This window comes from Phalacrocorax carbo, chromosome 9, assembly GCF_963921805.1.
Source record: "Phalacrocorax carbo chromosome 9, bPhaCar2.1, whole genome shotgun sequence".
Lineage (NCBI taxonomy): Eukaryota > Metazoa > Chordata > Aves > Suliformes > Phalacrocoracidae > Phalacrocorax > Phalacrocorax carbo.
Genome location: NC_087521.1, coordinates 21568762 through 21583099, shown reverse-complemented (window position 1 = coordinate 21583099; position 14338 = coordinate 21568762). Strand labels below are relative to the sequence as shown.

At 44.7% G+C, this 14338-nt stretch overlaps 2 protein-coding genes across 5 annotated transcripts in view; one reads left to right on the top strand and one right to left on the bottom strand.

Moving 5' to 3' along the window:
• Positions 1–7651, top strand: part of ASB2 (ankyrin repeat and SOCS box containing 2) — a 30422-nt gene extending 22771 nt beyond the window's left edge. For all 4 annotated transcript variants that reach the window (XM_009508079.2, XM_064460664.1, XM_064460663.1 and 1 more), the window contains 3 exons: positions 1163–1724; positions 5200–5353; positions 6114–7651. In XM_009508079.2, coding sequence (XP_009506374.2) covers positions 1163–1724; positions 5200–5353; positions 6114–6250 — 853 coding nt within the window. In that variant the 3' untranslated portion in view covers positions 6251–7651. The remainder of the gene's footprint in view (positions 1–1162; positions 1725–5199; positions 5354–6113) is intronic.
• A 4950-nt stretch (positions 7652–12601) lies between these two features.
• Positions 12602–13471, bottom strand: FAM181A (family with sequence similarity 181 member A). Its single transcript, XM_064459990.1, has one exon. The coding sequence runs from the start codon at positions 13469–13471 to the stop codon at positions 12602–12604; it is 870 nt and encodes a 289-aa protein (XP_064316060.1).
• Positions 13472–14338: the final 867 nt, after the last annotated feature.

Here is a 14338-nt window from a genome sequence, read left to right as displayed (position 1 = left end):
TGAATAGTCCCTAGTCTCTTTCTGGAAGTAGCTTAAGGTGACTTGTCTGTATTTACAGAATCAGCCTAGTGCCTTGGCTAAACGACCCAAATTTATGAGCAGGAAATGAGGGTTTAACCCATAAGGCTAGTCATGCAACTCCAATGACACCTGTGGGGATGTAAAAATGATGACAGATTTGCACCTGCAGGACTCCTATACATCAAACAGTTGAATTTCACATTACGTAACAAGAGCAGCTTGATTTACATTGTTGTGTTTAAGGCCACATTACACTTTCCAATAGCAATCTCTGATTACTGGGGTTTAGGACCTGGCTGTACGTTTTTTCTCCTTGGGCTAAAGCATGGAAACCAGCCTGGAAAATATTTTTATTTGTTTTTCTCCCCTTTCCTAATTGTCTTTTTGGCTCCCCATGATCTGGGATGGATGTTGATAGCCCCATGGATTTGCCACATCCAAAAGCCAACACACTGAAGGCCTCCAGGATGGGGATCAACCCAGGGTAATAACTGGAAACCATATATGCAGCTTATCCTAGCTCAGTCCTGCAGAGGAAGGCTTGGCTTCACCTCCTTTCTGGTCTCAAGCCTCTTGCTGTGGCTGTGACCCAGGAGGCATACTAATGCCTTGTGTTGGCGCCCTTCTCTGCTGAGCAATAAAGCAATCCTGATGGAGGTGGGGAGATACAGCCTCTCTGCTGGCACCTCAGGCTGGAGGCCATGCACCTGTTTCTCCAGTCCTACCCACAGTGCAATGATGAAGGTGAAGAATGCCTGGGAGATCCTGGCTGGGTATCTGCCATTTGGGCTGTGGCACCTAAGAGAGTTACAACAGGGTAGGTGGGGTGTGAGCACCTCATCTATTCCATTGTAACTGCCCTTGTAGCTGCCATGATCTCAGAGAAACGGGGTGATAATTTTAAAAAAACTTGTTCCTCCATGAAAGAGGGGGGTCACGCAACTCATATTTTTGGCAATGTAGGAACACAGGAGGTTGTTGACAGGTTTCAGGTTCACACCCTGGTTTCTCTCAGAAAGAGTTGTTCCTGTGCCTTAGTTAGCAGACCCTCTCTTATGGTTACAGCTATACAGCTACGGTTTGCTGTCTGGTTGTAGATCGCCTAGAGATCACTGTTGTTCACTGACTCTCCACCCGGCAGGATTGTCTCCATGCTGATCCCTGTGACCAGCCGCACCCGCATCAAGCGCAGCGGCATCAGCCCACTGCACTTAGCAGCAGAACGCAACAATGATGACATCTTGGAAGAGCTGATTGATGCTGGCTACGATGTCAACACTGCCCTCTCCAACGAACGGTCCTGCCTTTATGAGGACAGACGCACCACCCCCCTCTATTTTGCTGTTTTTAACAATAACATCTACGCCACAGAACTCCTGCTGCAAGCTGGAGCCAACCCCAATGTTGACCTCATCAACCCATTACTCATCTCCATCCGCCACGGCTGCCTGAAGACCATGAAACTGCTCCTTGACCATGGAGCAAACATTGATGCCTATATATCAAGCCACCCCACCACATTTCCGGCTACCATCATGTTTTCAATGAAATACCTTTCCGTCCTGAAATATCTCCTCGATCTGGGCTGTGATGCAGGTTCATGTTTTCAGTGTCAGTATGGAAACGGCCCACACCCTGCATTAAATTACAGACGGGACAGACTTAATGATCCTCAGCTGTCCAAGGAGCCAACTGTGGTACAGGTAAGCACTGCATAGTCTACCTACAGTACTTCTGAGGATGTCTCCTACTCATGTACCTTGACAACTTCAATGTATTTTTTCTCCCAACTTTCCTGTGAGAGAAGGTGCCTTTATTCCTACTTTATTTACAGCAAAAAAAAGACTCAAAAAAGTCTGTGACTGTTCCAACTCCCTCTTCAATGACAGCAGGAGGGTAGACAACAGCCGCTGTGGCCCTAGCTTCAATATGCAGTGAATTATAGCCATCTTGTCAGCCTTGCCATCAGATCTACAATATTCTTCTCCTCTGGACCTGAGGTGCCAGGAGTGAAGCATGTTTTCTTGACAGGCAGTGTCATATGGACGGTAGCATATGGGCGGTAGCATATGGGCAGTGGAAACCTGCATGGTTTATTTGCCCTGTAAGATTTGTTTTGTCTAATAGGGATTTTAAGCTCCCAGTTAAAGTAAAATTGTCGAGCGCTTCACTTTATGAGGGTAAACTAATGAATGTAAATAGTTGCAATTTCTGAGTCTACCGGATAAGCAGCCCTGGAGAGGAGCTTCAACATGCAACACAACAAAGAGATCTCAGCACGGCAGTCTTTCTATTTTGGAAAGAATCAGGGAAGAGATAAATCAGCTTCTATCTAGTTTAAGTGTAGCTTTGAGGGATTCAGAAGAAAATGTCATTTAGCCCAAAGACATGGTCACCAATAAATGATCCTTGGTGGTGGAAAGAATAAAGGAAAACATTAAAAGATCCTAGGAAATCTTGACCTTTTTATCAGTCCTGTCTTCCAAAAGACTTTACTCTCCAGTAACATGTCTGGGAAACAAGAAAACAAAAAGAAATCTTAGAAAGAGGATTGTAAGAGTCCATCAAAAGAATCTCTTATCCCAAACAGAGCTGTCTTCTTCTCAAGACTGTTTGTCACAGCAAAATTGCTCCAAGACACCACATTTTTGTCAAAGAAAAATTAATAAAATATATTCTCTCTAGTTTTGAACAATCATATGGTAACATGTAGAGTGAACAGAGGGCTGGAATTCCAAGGCAAGGAGAGAGGGTTTGTCTGTAGCTCTCCATGATATTCTAGGCACGAAAAAACCAGTTCTGGTTTTGCTTATTTATGCACATTATTTCCCTCTTGGTCTCACCTAAAACTACTTTTAGTGCCTAACAAAATATTAGGTCACTCACAAACAGAGTTGTCACCTCAAAGGCCAGACCACATGAGGCAGAGGTAGCAAAAGCTGTGTAAAATTGTGTCTCTGCCTAGAGAGAGACCGGTGAAGGACAAATGCATACGGAGAAAAAGCAATCCCTTCCTTCTGATATTACTTTAAATTTGCTTCTTACTGCTGGGAATTTGGCTAATAAAAGTAAGGCTTTTATGGTGCAGCTTCATGATAAAGTTGTGATATGGTTTGAATTCTGAAATATAGAGGATCTTATGAAACTTTAGCCTTCTCTGCACAAAAGATGTGCATTTTTTTATTTTCTTGTATAAGATTACAGTAAAGACTGTGAGCTACAGGAAGTAGATTTGAAAAATGCGTAAGTCTAAGTCGTTACTGTTGCTACTAAATTAATGTGTCCTGGAGAAAGTGAATGCAGAAAAATGGTTGCTGTCTCACTCCACATTTCCAGAACTGCAGTGTCAAAATTGTGAACGTGGGGAGTGAAGTATCGTGCTGCCGCGAGAGGGCATTCAGGGGCCTACCGAGACTGCAGGCAAAGTATGCCCCAGCCCCAGAGTCACTCTGTCCCTGAGTCGGTCCCGTTGCCTGTAGTTGCAGGTTTGCGTTATTTTGCTGTGCTTCTTTTCCTGCAACGTGTTTTGGAACATTTTTGTTCCAGAAAATGTTTTTGTAGGCTGAGCTTGTGAATAGGGATGAAAGGAAAAGGCAGGCAAGGTCTCTGGCGGAGACGAGGAGAGCAGTAAGATCCAGTGTGTTATTCCTCTATGCGTGTGTCCTTATACAAATTCTGACGTCGTGTTACTGCTTGGAGGTGGTGGTACAGATCCCCAGTTTGCACTTCCTAGGGGTAACCGCATGGCAATTGGTATGCACTGGAGAATGACAGCCAGATATACTACACTGAACTTCCTATAAGCAGTCCAGGTAGGAAACTGTGAGTTCTCTGCTGGGATCCTCCCAACATTATTGTATCTAATTTTCCTGGGGAACATTACCTGGTGATACTCAGTTAAAAAAAAACAAAAAATCAGAAGAGTAGTAGTAAACACCTCTGTGAATGCTCTCACCTTGAATAAAATGGCCTTATAATTTTCTGCAGCTTTATGCTTTCCTAGGTGAGCTAATATAATTTTATTTCTGAATAAGTGTATCCACACAAGAGTTTAATGCATTTTGAGTTAGGGCTCATGCCTGTATAATCAAATGTGATCTAGTTATAGGAGCTTAAACTGAAAAAGGTTTAAGCTGGTGCATTTTCTTTCCCATTTGGGGTGAGCTTGGAGGGTGCTGCAGAGAGTCTCAGCAGCTAAGATGACGAATGGTGCTTAAGCCACCGTTATTCAATTGGGTTCAGCCATGTGCCTGAGTTATTATCCACACAGTGTGATTTAATTCATCTTAAATTTTCTGACTGCTCACATGCAGATAAGTCCACAGATATCTTCATCATATGCAGCACCCTAACAGAGATACATGAAGCTGTCTGATATAATATACACATTCAGATTAAAGTGGGAAGAGAAGTCACTACTTTTTTGAAATGAGACTGCTTAAAGTCAGGCCCTTAAGTCTGCTCTTCAGTATCTCCATAAGCAGCCCTCCATGCAACAACTCTGAGTACTCTGCCGCTCACACTGGGGACAACAGAAGACTTGCCTGATCCAAGACTGAGTAAGGAAGATGCTTCAGCTCTATATTAGGCCCAGGATAGTTCTCCCACAGGCGAGTAAAACTGCCTGGGATTCATCTCTGATGAGATCTCCCAAGACTTGCTTCTAGTGAGGTGTTTTGTCCCCAAAAGCTGCACGTACCAGTAGGTTCACCAGAAGCAGGAGGTGCTGTGCTCTGCCAAATCTCCTGCTTTCCCTAAGCCTCCTTGGTGCACAGTTGCCCCACAGAGCCCCTCCCAAGAAGGGAAAGGGACCCAGCACGCTGCGTCACAGCACCCTGGGCTGCATGGATCTTTCAGCAGCTCCTTTACTGGTTTGGAACAAAGCTGTGAGCATTCATCTGCCCTCCCATTTCTGTGGAAGTAGGACTTCTGAACCCTGTAAACAATTCAGCATCCATTCTATGCTCCAGAGCTAGGACTACACCAGTGTTTTGTGTCCTCCCTCAGTTGTAAAAAAAAGAAGGCTTTAGTTGAAGTTTTCTGAGGGGAAACTTGTAATTGCTCTCACAGCTGGTAAAAGGGGGGACCACCAACACAGTCGGGGCTGTTGTTATCGTTGCAGTTTCCACAGGTGCATTCATTTCCCACTGACTGTAGTCAATCTGGTTTTCCCTGAAGTTTTGTGAAATGGTGTCTACTCCAGAGATGAGTCGCTGGGCCGGGCCGATCATCGATGTTCTCCTGGATTATGTGGGTAACGTGCAACTCTGTTCCCGGCTCAAGGAGCATATTGACAGCTATGAGGACTGGGCTGTCATTAAAGAAAAAGCAGGTATGGTCACCCAAGAAAGAAACTGGCACAAATAGTCCTACTATTGGATTCAAAACCTCAGTCACCATCTCCTCTTAATGTTCATCCCTTCAGCTTGGTAGGATTTCCCTACTGAGACTGAATTACATATTGGACCAGGTATGAGGCACTAGAAATTACTGGGATGTCACTGACTCTGTGATGTTAAATGTACAGCAGCTGTGGATCTCACCCACTGGGAATGAGCATTGCCAGTGCAGGAAGACCCATTTGGCTGCACCTGGGGTACAGTCAGATCAGGGAAGGCAAGCAATGTGAAAATCTCCACAGCAGCCCAGCAGGCACCAGTGGCCTTTTAAGCCTCTTCTAATATTCTGCTCTCCTAAAAATACTTTAGCTCAGGATCCAAAGTCTTTCATAGACATTATCAGAATTAGTTTTTCTGGCACCAAGCTAAATTTTGTACAGGTTACATTTATTTTCAGTGGGAAGACTGAGTACTGTGAAGCAGCTTGTTTACATCTTCCTGGAAAACCCATTGCTAAGACTTAGATGGGACACAGCACCTCATCCTCCAGCCCCACCTCCTTCCCCATAGCATGCCTCAGAATAGATGAGCTGCCACCAATGCCAGACGCATCATCCCCCCATTACAGAAAAGTCCCTTTTTTTTCATTCCTCCTTCTCCCATTTTCCTCTTGCCACTGACCTAGCTAAGCCGAGCTTTCCCTCTCAAGTTTAAACCTGTTCTGCTCATGTTTCTGACCTGCCTGTCTTTCAGAGCCTCCAAGACCTCTTTCCCATCTTTGCCGTGTCAAGGTACGAAGCCTGGTTGGAAGAAACCGCATTAAACTTCTTGACACCTTGCCTCTCCCGGACAGACTGATTCGATACTTACAGCATGATTACATACAGTGACGCCAGGCACACTGGACATGCAGCAGCTTCCTGGCACGGCACACAGCATCATCGGCATAGCAAGGGCGCACATTCTGCATGGTCAGGAGGCATTGTTGCTGGCTTCGTCAAGCACACTCCAATGACTAATCTAAGAGAAATATGTTTCTGAAGCATAAGTGAGAAGAAAATGGAGGAGGTGGGGAGCTAAACCTAGGACTGTTGTTAGTTTTCCAAGAGAAAACAGACATGATTCACCTCAGAGCTTGGTCTGCAAAGAAAAAGAAATGAAAGCCAAGATTGAAAAATGAATAGTGCTGAAGGAAGTATCAGTGAGGAATTCAAGATATCCTGGGGTTGTGGTGGAGCTTAGTGTCCTTGCTGTGATCACAATTCAGAAATTGTCAAGAGTCAACATATTTGGGAAAGCAATCACATTTCTTTCACTGACTGAGATTTTTATTTTAGTTTCTATTCTTCTTTTTGGATTTCTGCTAAGTGTGCTGGTTGCTAATTTCTGATAACATGACACCATCTTGCTAACACTTTTACTTTCATCTTTTGTACCTTTCTTACTGAGTACTTGATTTCTGAACATTCAAAGCTCAGAACTTTTTAACAGATTAAAAATCCAGAAATGCTGATTGCTTTAAAGTTCAAGGGAAGGTCTATTTAAAAAGGATGTAAGAATTGTATTTGCACATAGTAAATACAGTTCATGTTGTATTACATTTGCAATAAGACATAGGTGAAATTCTGCCTGAGAGAATTTCGAAGCCTGGGGATTTGAAAACAACTCTGAGTTTGGTTTTTTTTTGTGTGTGCGTATAAATTAGTAGTAGCTGCACTGTAACCAGTAGCTTTACTCTGTCATGAAGCTGGTGTCAGAACAGAATAAAGCCCTAGATGAGCATGAACAGAAAGTGATGTGGAGGAGAGAAGCAAGGTACATAGGGAGAGAGGCAACACTAGTAAACCAACTTTATCTGTTTCTCCACTAGACCTTGTCCCTACAAAACCCAGTCTCTCTTACCTGCTTGGACTTCTGTGGATATAACAATACCATCACTGGAAGAAAAGAGAGATTATTTCAAAATTATGAAAGTCAGACTTTGAGATTTATGAGAACAAATACCCAGAATTAGGCTTCCAAATCCTTACTCAGGTGCCTAAACAATGCCAATATTCTTGCTCCAGGTGTAGTTCCACTTAAGCCAATGGGACCACATTTGGTGTCAGATATTACTGAGGCAGAATAAAAGTCTTAGGATTTAGCCCTGAATTTCCTGACTTTGTAAGTTTGAAGTATCTATTATCTCCCTTTGACACTGATGAAAGTTATTATCTTAGCTTCTTTGAAAATTAGGTCGCTATTTACAGCTCAGATCCACAACTGATTTATGGCAGCTTAACGAGTTACCATCTATCAGCTGAACCACTATAATTGTCCGTGAAATCCTTTTATTGAAGTTTATAACAAGTCACATTCCCTCACAGCTGGGGAGGCCAAGGAGCCCATGAACAGTTTTTGGCAGTGCCTACAGCTCAGTTGACAGGTGTGACTTGCTGAACCACTGATCTGATGAGTACCTCGTTCCTGACTAGGCACCTAAGTAAGGATGGAGGAGCCTAAGTTTGGAACTATGTCTTTGCAGATCTTATGCCAGAGGCACGCTCATTCTTACCTTAGGTGACAAAGGAGCTGTGCACCATGGTTTGCTTGGATTCCCCACCAGAGACCTGACAGATTTGGTTTTGTTTGTTGGCTTGCATACCATCCATGGAATCAGATAGAAATGTAAGTAGGGAAAATGCATTGCACCGAGTTTTATTTGTGTGGAGTTTTATACCTTAACACAGGACTAAAAGTGTGTTTCACACATACAAGTCTGTCTGTGCACAGAAGTTCAGATTCTGTGATGGCTTTGTGTGAAAAGTGTCCAGTACTTGTGGGACAGGATGTGAGCAGAAGAACCGATTACAGCTATGGGCACTCTGTCCATAGCTGTCCCATTCCCAAATGCAAAAGTATTTGAAAAACCAACAGAGTTTCAATTCATACTGAACAGTGATCTCCTTGCAAAGCTTTGGAAAGTCAGGAGAGATTCCTCCACTGCTGAAATTTTGTCCAGTGACTCCCATTACTATCAGTTTAGGATCTACCTCCATGTCTCCTGCAGCATGAACAGGGAATTTCTTCAGGTTGGAAAAATACTGGGTGGAGGGAAAGGGGTGGGGAACAGGAAATCTTTAGACCAGTTTTGCCAGTGAAGGCCCTGTATTTGTAAGCAATAGCTTGAGAGAGAAAATCACCTGTGGAGTTCATGCATCTCTTATTTTATGGGGCTGAGCAGTGAAGGTCTGGGTCTTACATTGATATAAATCAGAAGAAAGTTCCCTGAAATTAAATGAGTGTAACAGAGTTGTAGGGGGCGATGGATACAGACACGGCTTGGTGGAAACCATTTACTTAAGTGCTTGTTTGGTGTGCAAAGACAGCCCAGGAGACCGCTGGCTCATAGAAGGATCCACAGTTACCAACTGCATGTATAACCACAGGGGTGGGATTTCATAAGATATCCCAAACTGGGAATTTCCCCTGAGCCTACAGTGTTACATACATGAAAGTCTCATGAGTTGCACTTTCTTATTATATCTTTGGAGAAGTTGAAACTGGGTTTGAGTGGAGAAAATATGGAAGGTCAGCTGCTTCTTTCAACCGAGAGACTTTCATTTCTATTGGGAGACCCATGTCCTGGTTGCTCTCAACCATCTGTCCTGGGTAGGGAAGTCATTGAGCTGTTCTGATGGGAATGTTCCACAACTGCAGGAAGGATAAGGGCCCACTGTGCACAGAAACTGAGGAGAGAAGAATCTGTTAGAGAAGGAATCTGGTAATTACAATGTTATTAAGTCCTTTCTGCTTGATATTTGCGGCAAATCTTCACACACTCAGTTTACACTTACTTGCACTGAAATGGAGCCCTCTACCTCTCCACTCCAGTCATTGACTCAATATTATGTGCACAATACTGAATCTGCACAGATTCAGTGTGCATTTAATGCATCTATCTAGAAGTTACTGTGAAAAAACAAATGCCCCAAAACGCAAACAAACCAGGCTTTGTAAGTAGATCAGTAGTTCTAGTGCAAGGTAAAGTGGCTTGTTTTTATTGAGTGTGATAGATAGACTCCTTCAGAGACGATGACTTTATGTGAAATGTTCTAGGAATATTTCATGACCAGGTTACTGTACTTATTTTTTTTTTTACTGCAACATGTGCAATTCACTTGATGTTCTTGTGCACTTTTTTGATTTTTTATTTCATTTTGTATAAAAGCTTTTTCATTTACCTCTCCCCTCACATTATTTATAAAAGCTATTGTGGTTATAACAGTTTAAATTTGCATTGTTGTAGTAAATAGCAGCTCCCAAAGGTTATGTTTCCATCTTTCAAATAAAATATTAATAAACATGTAGATTCTGAAGGGCTATCAGGTGTCCTGAATAGCAACATTGAATAACCAAACACAAAAATAGCCAGGAAAAGTCTGAATCAATCCAAGCTTGAACAATTAATAATTTTTATGTTAATCTCAGGGGTGAGAGAACATCAAGTATTGCTAGAAAGGAGGCAGAGCTGCTATTCTTTGCAAACATTTTGGAAAGTCTTGTACATCCCCGTTCAGTGATTTTAAATATACTTAACAATTGTCTTCTGTTAATTTGTGTTTTACTTCATTGCAGCTCCAGCTCAGAGCCCCAGCAAGGGTGACTGCCTGCCCTGGGCTGGGGAGGGAAGTTCCATATTACAAAGGATTTTTAAGGATTTTAAAAAGTAACATCAGTTTAAATCTGAGGGTAGGTGCATAATTAGCTGTGTGTTGGAGGTCATTTGGAACGGTATGGTTCAATCCTTCATCGTAACTTAAAAACATGCTATCCTACTACATGGACAATGTACAGCAACATGCATTCAAATAAAAAACAGTTTAAAAGAAGAAAAAGAAAACAAAGAATTTAATATCTGAAAGGTAGAAACTTGATTTTTACTCTCTTCTTTCTCTGGATTTCTCCAGAAATAATATTTCTACAGAGGCTATCCACTTCTCCAAGTATTTTAATTTTGATAGAAATCCATATTCTGGTGCAATACGCAGCACTTTCAAATTTTCCTTCTGAACTCAAGCAGGAACACTTGCCCACAACAATCACTGCAATATCGGTGGTTCGTTCCATGACCTGCTCTGGCCACCTGGATGGAAATCCACACCAATGCCAAGGACGCTGCTCTGCGTCAACAGCACTGGGACAGAGTTCAGCATCTGGTTTCATCTGGATTACAACAGTGACACAGAGCTGTTGGTGTGAGAAAGCACCCCTATTTCCTTGTAGAATATTCCTTGCCTACAGCTCTGCAAATTAAGAGCTGTAGTTCTCCTCCCGTTAACTTAAAAGGGGGTACTGCCTCTGGTTTCTGTTACAGTCTGCTTGTGGAGAGAGACAAAGTCTCCTCATGGATTCTTTTTCCAAAAAACCAAAAAGGCAAAGACGTCTAAGTATATTTGTATCTTCACTTCTGGATCAAGAGCTAACCTGATGTCTTTAATCCTTAGATCAGCTCTTTACCACCTTGTACCTTGTGTGTAGTTGCAGGTATGTGCTACTAAAGCCATTTCCTGCTCTCTCTCCTACAGGAGTAGTCCTATAGGAGTATTAAGTGCTGGTGGCAGGGAGAATGCAATGAAAGTCATCTCCATTTCTACTTTTGGCCTGCTGGACTAACACATTACAGCCATTATTTCCATAAAAGTAAGCATTTGTGGAATATACCGTGAGGTTTGGGGAAAGAACCAGCTGGTTTTAGCCTGAAAGAAGTTCATATCTTAAGAAAAGTTGCAATCTGGTTATATAACACCAAGCTCCATCAGAAGATCCAAAACGATGCTTTACAATTGCTTAAGAAAATATTTTTTTCATGATTGCAATGCACTTGAAAGAAGTGTTGCTTGTTTCTCCCCTTATGGAGATACCAACAGTCATAGGGAGCTACGCTAGCCAGAGACTGTGCCAATCGAGGCCACTTTTTATTGAATCCTGGGAGAAGTTCCCATTCACTTCAGCTAGAGCAGGTTCAGGCCCTGGGAGATCACAGGTGTCCATTTTCGGGCCCTTTCCCCCCCTATAATACAGTTCTCTTGACCTCAGTGATTTACCCCAGTATAACTGAATGGACACACAGGCCTACAGTACTAAACCTTTCAGATCTCATGTTCTGTGCCTTAGCACCACTTCCCTCATGGGTTTAAGAGAAATCTAACTTAAAAAAAAATCCCCTATTAATTTTTGTGTTGCCAGTTTGTTAAAATAATTGGGAAAATACCCAGCAAATAATTTGCAGCCAGGTCTTGTGATGGCATCTTAAAATCAGGCAAAATAAAAGATGTCTATGAGCCAGAAATCAAGGCAGGCTATTCTAAACACTTTTTTCCTCTATCTATTTTATGGTTTTGTATTCAACTAATTATACAATTTTTCATTTGTTCTTTTGATGCAGAACAATTCCTGATGCAGAAATTCATCCTCCTTCTGTCTGTACCAGCTTAACACTAGCTAATTCCCCAGCCCCAGAAGAATTACTATTGATTTAAGTCACTCTAAATATGTAGAGATTTCAGCCCTCATATCTACCTACCAGTTGCAAATCAAACCTGTGTCTGCCCAGTGGGGCAAAAATAAACAGACTGCATTTGCAGAATCACCAAAATAAAATTACCTCCTTTTTTCCCTTAATTTTTCTTTTAATTCTCTTAGTATTTACATACAAGAAGAGCTTAAATCAATTCACAAGCATGGTTTCTACATTAAATACTGTCCTTCCAGTCTCTTGCAAGCAAAAGGAAGTGACCTGAATATCTTGACTTCTCTGGAATTACTTTAAAGTACAAAAACTCTTTGAATGGGTTTAATTCATTTCATTTTGCTGCTGTTGCCGCAGGGCAACCCCAGAAAGATGTTCCCACATGGAGGAGGTCTCCTAGGTGTTACAAGTGCAGCTATGAATGGCCCGCAGCCCCGTTCACTGTGGCTTAGACAATGCCCGTCAATGAAAGACCCCTGGTTTGCCTCACACTCTGTGCCACCGGCTTCGTAAGGCTTATTCCTGATTTACACCCATGTACTGAGCGCCTGAGAAGCTTTCCAACAGTCACTAATTCACTCCAGCCCGCCCACGAGGCAGAGGGTGCGATCGCGGCCTCCTTCCCCCAGCCGCTCCACGCTGCCAGCAGCTTGTGCCCAGTGCCCGACCAGGCGTCTCAATTCACTCTCAGGAGCTGTCATGTTCAGCGCAACTCTGATACCCACCCTGGCTAAAGATAGCCAAAAACATTGAAAATCGGCGGGGGGACGGCGGGCTTGGTGGGGATGGGTTTCAAAACCACAGGCCTGTAGAGTTTCTGTCCTGTGCCCTCAGCCTCCTTGCAGAAGTGTGGCACCTCTGCCGGCATCGCAGCCGCACTCTTTCGCCATAGCCCCAGCCCTGGGAAGGGCGACGGGGGCAGCGCGCCTGGGGGCTGGTACACCCCCGGCCCGGGGCAGGGGAAGGGGCAGCAGGTCCAGGCACCCACCCGGCCTGAGAGGACCCCGGCAGGGTCCTTATCCCCAGTGTGCGGGACAGGCTCAGGGGGCGTCTCTGGGCCAGCTGTGTCTGAGCTCCGTTTGCTTTTCTTCCCCTCGTAGGGAGGAGGGTCTCTGGGGGCCCGGATCCCCTCTGGGCCGGTGGGAAAGGCCCTGCCCGACAGGCTCTGGGCCGGCCGCGGCTCTTCCCAGAAGGAGGCGGGGAGCTGTCGCTTCCTCATGGGCACCTGGTCCGGCCTGCCATCCTCGGGGTTTTCCTCCTGCAAAACCGGTTCCCCTGTGAGGCTCTCCTCCACCTCAGCTGTCCGCAGCACCTTCTCAGTGGCAGCCCCGCTGAGGGGGCTGGGGTCAGGTGTCTCGGGCTGGGGGCCCCGGCCCCGGTCCTCTGCCCCCCTGCGCCAGCCACACTCAGTGGGTTTGCTGGGGTGGCACCGTGGGATCCGTGAGTACTTCTGAGAAAACCGCTTGAGCTGCTTCTGCAAGTATTTTCTGTGGTCAACTGACCGGCGACAAGGAGCCGATTTATCCAGAGCCGCTTTGATGTCACTGGAGGCCAGGTTGACAAAGTTCAGGAGGGTTTTTACCTCGCTGTCTGATGCCATCTCACTGGATGCGCCGTGCAGAGTTTCCCATTAAAAGTTTATAATCCACCTTCAGACAAACCCTGGCAAACCTGCAAAACATGATGGGCAGACTTGAGTGGGAAACCTCGGTTCAAATAGCACCAAGTAAATGGAAGGGGTGGGGACACACATGTCAAACTTCTCAGCCACGCAAACAAGTTGTCCATCAGCTCACCTTCGTGTCAGGAAACTCCCGGTGGAGCCACCATGCGCTCACAGCCCACTGTCCAACACCACAGCCCCAGTACACACCAGCACAGGGACTGGCTCACGAATGCCTGCCAGCCTGGTGTCTAATCTTGTTAGATAGTGCTTAGGTGGAAAGAAGCCGTGGCGGCCGCTCCCGCCTCCCTGTAAGCAAGCATGGACACTCACCCGGCGTGCGGCGGCTTTTCTCAACGGTGCTGGAGGCTGCGGCGTCACTGCGGAGAAGAGCTCCTTCCCCGCTAATCTCGTTAGGCAGGTTACAAACCGCCAACCTCAGTGGAGGCAGCCGGGGCCCGCCAGTGTTTGGACGCAGTTTAGCAAGCACTTGAGCAAGCTGAATGAATATCGACTCCAGCGAGTTCGGGGCTCTCCCAGGCCAATCAGAAGCCACTTTGCCAAATACAAAGCATCCCAATCAGGCATCAGCCTCCCCTCCTCGCATTCTTTGCCATCACAAATTGTCACCATGGGGACAGCCACAGAAAGACAGCTAATAAATACAATAATTTCCCTGCAATTTCTACCGTTCTCCGCTATTCTCTTCACCCATACCAAGGCCATTGTTTTTAAAAATGACACAATCCAAAGCAAAAATGCTGAGGATGAGGTAGGGAAGTTTAGACGCCCTTTTCTCCGCAC

What these genes read in the sequence shown, in the direction of transcription:
- FAM181A (XM_064459990.1), bottom strand. Translation starts at nt 13,471, where the DNA reads ATGGCATCAGACAGCGAGGTAAAAACCCTCCTGAACTTTGTCAACCTG.